Source organism: Balaenoptera acutorostrata, chromosome X, assembly GCF_949987535.1.
Source record: "Balaenoptera acutorostrata chromosome X, mBalAcu1.1, whole genome shotgun sequence".
Classification (NCBI taxonomy): domain Eukaryota; kingdom Metazoa; phylum Chordata; class Mammalia; order Artiodactyla; family Balaenopteridae; genus Balaenoptera; species Balaenoptera acutorostrata.
Genome location: NC_080085.1, coordinates 77,339,618 through 77,347,559, shown reverse-complemented (window position 1 = coordinate 77,347,559; position 7,942 = coordinate 77,339,618). Strand labels below are relative to the sequence as shown.

Genomic DNA, 7,942 nt, shown 5'->3' with positions numbered 1-7,942 from the left:
TGCTGACTATATACAGATCCAGGGCCTGATATTTTGATGATCTGTTTGTAATAGCAGAGTTTAGACAGAGGTTTCCTTATGAGTTGTTCCTCTCTTCTCAATGGTGATTCTTTTTGATATATCTTATTTTGTGTTCCTTTCTGCAACTCCATCTAACACTATTAAAATTTATGTTCATACAATTTTGCCTCAATTTGGTAGTCAAATTATAAATTTTTTAGAAGTTAAATTTTAAAATTAATTTGTCTCAATTGAAGTTAATTCTCAGGAAAGCTGCAGGAATGTTGTCTAAATTCAATCAAATTGTTGAAACTACTTCCACAGACGGGGCATAGTTATTTCCAACCATTATTGGTGTTTATAATTACAACCCTCATGTTGTGGTGAGATCTCAAATGATCCTCCAAAGCTTTTCAATTAAATGTGTTTTGAATTTGGGCTTGTGAGATACAGAGCACAGGCCTCACAAAAATGTGGAATCCATCCTTTCCTTTAGTATCAGTTGATTTGTAAAATTTTCATGGTGTCATTCTCTCAATGAGGGGACGGTAATAGTACACCCTCAAAGGTCTTCCAAATATTATGGTTCTCTCACCGTGAGTGAGGACATTTGGATGAGGAAGACATGCTATATACTTTTGCTTCACCCACATGGTATTTTGACGACCTGTAGCCTGAGAGAAATGTCTACCACAGAGCAGATGGGGAATCATTCTTCTCATGATTGTTAATAAATGGGATTCTTCTCCATGAAATTGAGAGTTGGAGAGAAATTTTGTAATTTATGGTGTTATGACAGAAATCACTTGTTTTCGTCTCCACTTTTCCTGAGTAGAATCTTGCTCTGTTAGTTAAGGGACTGTTTTTATCAATTTTTACTAGTGGGATACTCAGGTAATTCTCCCTAATCCTGACATGAGCAAAACCCGTGTTCTAGGAATGGGAACCTGAATTAGAAAGGACTCATCTTCTTTAAAATCTTCTTTTTGAGAATCTTTTTGGGTTTCTTCTACTTCAAGCTCAGTATTTTCTGCTGCTTGAGGAACAGCATGCTCCTGGGAAGTTGGTGCATCTAGCGCCCTGTTCATTGGGTTGCTTTCCACCTGAGAAATCATATTAGAATCAGCAAATGAAGGCTCTATATCTGCACTGCAGTCATTTGGAGCCTCATTTTCTAAATTTTTGAGAGCATTGTCAGCTGGATTACTTCCTTCTTTAGTAGGAGAATTCATCCTGAGTTCTATTTATGAAAAAGAAGACAAAGATCTATTAAATTGAGGAATGCTCTACTTCATAAGAAACCAGTTTAATCCTGGAAAAAATATGTGGATGTGTTATTCCTGAGCTTTCACACACCTTTAAATATATATGTATTTCTCACATTTTTAACATCAGAGTCACAGACTCATAAAATAAAATAAGGAAAAATGAAAACTGAGGGCAAATTTGACTCCTATTAAATAGGTGGTCTCATTACTTACTTTTGAAACTTGTATAAATTTAGAATAACATAAACTTTCATCTAGTTAATATAGGAATGTACTCTCTGCACTACAGTGCATATAGTTCCCAGTAGGAAGCCTAATTATTCCCTTTTGGATGGTAAATTAAATAGAATTTTTATTTAATAAAACAGATCCAAATACTGACCTGGGATTTTTAACTGAGGATAAAGTAGAAGACAGTTTTCTTTTTGTTTTGTTTTGTTTTGTCTTTTTTTAATGAGTATATATGTTTAAGAGAGAATCAAGACCTATGTGAAAATGAAATGGTTGAATTTGTATGGAGAACTAGCTATTTTTCCCTTGGAATTAAAAAAAAATTGTTTTGTTCTTTTATCTGTTCTTTTAAAGCAATATGTATGCAAAGAAAAACAATTATGAATTATGTGGGAGGGCAAGGCAGAGCAGGTAAGAGAGTAGAAAGCTGAATAGTGAAGTCCAAACTCTGAGTCATTTATTAAAATATCTTTCAAATTCACCACTTCCTTTTCATTCTCATTGCCTCAGCACTAATCAAACTGATAATCACATCATGCTTCCTTTACTGCTAAAAGTAGTTGAATTCTGATTCCAAACTCTCAGCTCACTCCTCTCCTCTTACCTGTTTCTTTCCTTATGCCACCTACCTGCTCAAACACCTTCAGTGAATACTAACTTTCTGAGCCATATATTTCCCATTCCTCTCTATGAGGGTACTTGAGAAGATATGAGTTGGAAGATTTCTTCAGAGTTAGAAACATGGATAGGAAAGTTTCTTACTGAAGGCAATGGTGGAAAGGCAGGTGAAAATGGGCTGAAAACAAATCTGGAGGAAGCTGAGAATTTAACAAAATTTCTCCCATTTTTTATGGCTAGATTTTATGAGCTAACCTAGACAGAATTTATGGATAGGTCAGCTGGATTTAAGGATATAAAGTGGCATAGACCTTTATCTCATACTGCAGTCTTCAGAGATTCTCTATAAGTTGACTCCACCTCCCCTGTTCAACTTTCTTTTCTTTATTCACATAATATGTTTTTTCTGTTCTAATACTGATGGTCTTTTTTTGTTGTTTTTGTTATTTTATATTCATATTTAACTTACAATTTAACCATTAAGTATTTTTTCCAAAATTTAATATTAAGTTTTTTCTCTCAAGCACTTGCTAATTAAATTTTTTTCTTTATTATTATTATTATTTTTACTGAGGACCATGATCACAATGAGATTTTGTTCTGTATGTTCCACTCTCTAGTGTTGTTCAACTAAAGTCATGGAACTCTAAGTGCTTTATCTTCCTGTACTTTTAAGCACACAATTCTTTGATTTCTGTTACCATGTGATAGTTTGTTACCCTTCTGCTTCTTTTATCCTAACCTAATTTTACTTTTTTTTTCTAACATTTAAATGTAGGCATTCCTCAAGATTTATTTCTTGATTCTCTATTCTATTTTTTCTTACTCCCTTCTTCAGTGTATTTATACACTACCCAAATTTCAAGGAGTGGGTCCTTGCTGAGTTTAACTGAGTTTGATCTGTTCAAGATTGTCAATTAAAGCAGCTCTTTACCAAGATATATCAGCAATCAGCACAGTGATAATCAAGGTAAAACAATAAACAGAGTCTATGTTTTAGAGGATGCCTAAAAAAGAAAACAAAAACAAATTGAACTCACTAAGTTTGAGGATAAAAGACTGGCTGCCTCTCAGTAAGGTTGATATCAAGAAATTTGGTGGGAACTGAAGTTCCTGGTGGTCATCTAGATCTTGTCAGATGCACCCTGAAAACAAATCAAGATATTTTCATAAAACAAATGGAGACTAATCAGCTCTTGGACCTTCTACCTCCAAGTAAAGTACCTATTCTGTTTTGCCTATTAGTAGGTTCTTCCACTTCCACATCCCAGGGTAGCTATGAGATTTATTGTTCCCTTCTACATTCAGCATTGACATTTTTATATGATATATCCAGTGCATATACTCATATCGATCACAGATATGTATGCTATTAGAATATATTAAGATGGATGTGCCAGTACAGTATAAGTTATATCTGAAGGCTTTTTTTTCTCTGTAAAGCAGTCACATTAGAAATCTATGTACTTAGGACCATTATTATTTATTTAAAATATAAGTATTCATTGAGATTGAACAAGAATCACATAGGGTATTCTATTCTACATAATAATCTTTATCTTTTAATGCCTGGATTTATGTTTGGAAATAGCCAAGAGTCACATGTCTTCTTCCTAAATTTCTAATAACTCAGTCAAATATGTATGTGTTTATTTAAGCAATACATTCTTCTAATCTCTTCCTGTTCTCTTTTCTTTATATTTGACGTTCCTTCACCTAGAGTATTTCTTTAATTATATATAAAAATATATATGTATATTTACTGAGAGCAGCATTTTATATAAGACAGAAAACCAAAATTGTTACAATCCACAGATAAATGTAAATGTGCCTGATAGCTTTTAAAATTATAATGTTTAACATTCTTAAAAAACACATTTTGAGTTTGTCATTGGGTTCTTGAGGAAGTACAATATTATAGTTATATTTTTATAATGGCTAATTCAAAAGCTATAACTAAATACCAGGGTTGGCGTTTTTAAATATTCTCTCTTCTGATTCAGATTTTTATATACAAGGCCTGTTGAGGTTTAAAATATACATATATAGAGTTTAAAATAAATCTGGCTATTCTGAACCTTTTAAAATCAGATTCAATTAGCCCTAAATTAAGGGAAGTTTTTATTCTTGTCAAACTGTGTCCTCCAATGCCCATATGCTCTGAGAAGAATGTTTGTTCCTTCTACTAAAATTTTTAAAAATTTACACCAAATTGCCTTAATGATTCATCAGCTCAGTAAACATCTTTACATGAATTAAATGTCTCATCTTTTCCTTCTGACAAACTCTCCAAGGTGCACTTCACATTATCTCAGATGAAAGGTCCTCAATTAGCATATGCCTCTGAGCCCCAAGCACCTATGAGTGTCAGGAAACTCCTCACTATGCACCAACTCTTATTTGAAGGAACTTAATATCTCTTGTACCTTCTAAATTTGTTAATTTTACTTTTAAATTGTTTTTGTCACTCCAACATTTTAGCGACAAATAAAATGAAGTACTTTTCTCCATTTGAGGTATATTCACGGAATCATATTTAAACGTATTGAAGCCCTGACCTAAAGAAGCAAGTCTCAGAGTAGCATATCTATCATAGAATAATAAATCAAGCAAAAAAGCTAATTTCAGAATAATTTTAAAACACTAGAAAAAGGATACACACACTTATTAAGATCTCATATTTTCCTTCTCACTTTCAACTTACCCTTTATCTCCATTCTCAGTAGTACAAATCCCTCCAAAAGATGTGCTTTACTAGGCGCAGCCTGTTTTCCCCCTCTCCTTCTGTCCTGTACTTCTCCATTTATACCTTTTTAACATTTCTTTTGACTCTGCATCACAATATCCACAGGACTTGGCAACCTAGAAACTGAAGAGAAACCTCTGCAGAGGGCGGGAGGAGAGAATAAGTGAAATGTCAAATCTTGGATTGGTTTTACATAGCAGGGAATGAGTAAAGGTTGGAAAGATCTATAAACTTATATTTGCCTTATCACAGATAAAATCCTAACTATATGCTTTTCCCCAAATCAGAACAGCATGACAATAGAATTGCTAGATAACATAAAGGACATTCAGTAAAATTTGAATTTCTAATAAACAATGAATACTTTTTTAGTATAAGTATGTTTCAAATGCAGTCAAATATGTTTTGGGACATATTTGTACCAAAAATATTATTGTTTATCAGAAATTCAAATTTTACTGGTCATTCTGCTTACTAAGTATGGCAATCTTACAGGGAGATAATATGACTGTTACATTTTTTTACGTTGGTTTACAAACTTTTAATTGTCTTTACATGATTTGTCTCATCTTCCTTTTTGCTACTTTAGGTGAGTATTTTACAGGTGACCCTTGAACAATGCAGGGGTTAGGACAGTTGAAAATCCATGTATAACTTACAGTTGACCCTCCATATCCACAGTTCCCCATCTGTGGATTCAACCAACCATGTATCATGTAGTACTGTAGTATTTACTATTGAAAAAAAATCCACTTATAAGTGGACCCATGCAGTTCAAACTCATTTTGTTCAAGGCTCAACTGTATTTTCACTACCCGATTTCTCTTAACTTTGTTAGCTTTCAGTCATCAAACAATAAGGAGACCTATATTCTTTGAATGTATTTTTGACCCTTATCAATGTACTTTTATTTTTTATTGGATCTCCAGAAGACTTCTAATTTTTATCTACTGTTGGTTTGGGTCAAGATGAGAAATTTCCTGGTACATGTGAGCTCATGAGGCTCAGAGGGAATATGAGAGTTGAGTGTCTCTCATCTAAGCTAAAGTCTATCCTAAAAGCAGCAGAGAACATGAATGATGAGAAATCTTAAAACCAAAGCATTACTATAGCTCCTGAGTAGAGACTAGAAGTTAAATTGTGACATCAAAAGTGAACCACTAGTCCAGAAAAAAAGGGCTAGTACAGCAACAAATGAAAAGCAGGTGTATTAGGGTTCTCCAGAGAAACAGAACCAATAGAATATATTTATACAGTCTTCACTTGAACAACACCGGTTGAACTGCACAGTCCACTTACAAGTGGATGTTTTTCAATAAATATATCAAAAATTTTTTGGAGATTTGTTACAATTTGAAAAAAATCATGGATGAACCTTGTAGCCTAGAAATATTTTTTAAAAATTAAGAAAAAGTTAGGTATGTCATAAATGAATAAAGTATATGTAGATATGCATATAACTTATAAAACCTGTGTTAATTTTCTATTTATGTTATTGATAAAGCTTCCAGTGAACAGTAGGCTACTAGTATTTAAGTTCTGGGAAGTCAAAAGTTATATGTGATTTCCAGCTGTGCAGGGAGTTGGTACCCTTAAGCAACATGTTCTTCAAGGGTCAACTGTGGATATTTATTATTATTTATATTATTATAAATTATATTATATAAATATATAAATATATTATAAATATATTATATATATTATATATATATATATATATATATATATATATATATATATATATAATGAGATTGGATATGTGATTATTAAGACTAAGAATTTCCACTCTTTTCCATTTGAGAGGTAAAGGCCCAGGAAAGCCTGTGATATAGTTCCAGTCCAATCTCAAAAGCCTGAGAATTAGAGGAGTCAATAGTTTAAGTCCCAGTCAAGTCTGAAGGTCCAAGAATCAGAAGCTCAGATGAATGAGGGCAGGAGAAGATGGATGTCTCAGCTCAGGGAGAGAGCAAATTTGCCCTTCTTCTGCCTTTTTGTACTATCCAGGCCCTCAAGGGTTTGGATGATACTCACCTGCATTGGTGAAGGCAATCTTCTTTACTCAGTCTACAAATTCAAATGCTAATCTCTTCCAGAAAAAAAAAAAAAAAAGAAACAAAAAAAACCCCTCACATACACCCACAGAAATAATGCTTTACCATCTATCTGGGCATACCTTAGTCCAGTCAAGGTGACACATAAAATTAACCATCCTAAATCCATCCCTTGTCACATTGACACACATATTCATCTCTCTAAACTCTGCTTAATCTCCAAATAAAGACAATAACAAAGTTGTAATTCTGCCTAACATGATCCAACTATCCTGCATACAACTAAAAATTCACTAGTCTTTCCCCAAAGAGGAGGCAAAGACCTTGAATGATGTTCAGTCTTCTGCTGATATTCTATAACTTAAGTACTATGATGTAATATTAACAATACTCCAATACAAATATGAAGTCAATATATCTTATGTTATCTGATAAGGAAATGATAGAAGAAAGAAAACAAAAATATTCGTTTAATATATGTATATGTACACACAAATATATTCATAATAAAATGAGTAGAATACATTCATGACAATTACAGTATTCATTTCTGTATCTTGTGACACGATTATAACTGGTATTTATACCTGCCTTCTTTTACTATCCAATCTGTATTCCATTGCCTTCAGCAAGATCCTCAACTGCTTCTGGTTCTTTACCTGGTAGAGTGACCCAAACTTTCATTCCAGAAAGGTCTAGATCATTTGTAGTCCTGCTTGGATTGGATTGCTGTAGTTTTCCATTGATCTTAATCACATGGCATTGTAATACTAAGACAGGCCCTAAGAGATCTCCTCTATTCTAGACATACCCTTCCATATCTTCATTGTGTATTAGTAGTCCAATTTTGCTTTGTGTAGTAGTCCAATTTTCCTACTTCCTCAAGTAGTAGTCAGGGTCAGTAACCCCAATACAGTAACTCTCCTCTTTGTTGATTCTGAGACATGAGGAATCCTAAGTTGCCAGGGGCTTTATTAACCAAAACTGACACCAATAGCTGCCTTGGTTCTCAAGCCTTCTTGTTTGTA

The 7,942-nt window shown here is 33.3% G+C and overlaps 1 protein-coding gene across 1 annotated transcript; it reads right to left on the bottom strand.

Annotated features, from left to right (window-relative positions):
- Positions 1 to 257: 257 nt before the first annotated feature.
- CPXCR1 (CPX chromosome region candidate 1) lies at positions 258 to 1,232 on the bottom strand. The gene is given in 3 exon segments (XM_028167030.2): positions 258 to 720; positions 722 to 859; positions 916 to 1,232. Coding segments are annotated over 3 exon segments (918 nt in total).
- Between the last annotated feature and the right edge of the window lie 6,710 nt (positions 1,233 to 7,942).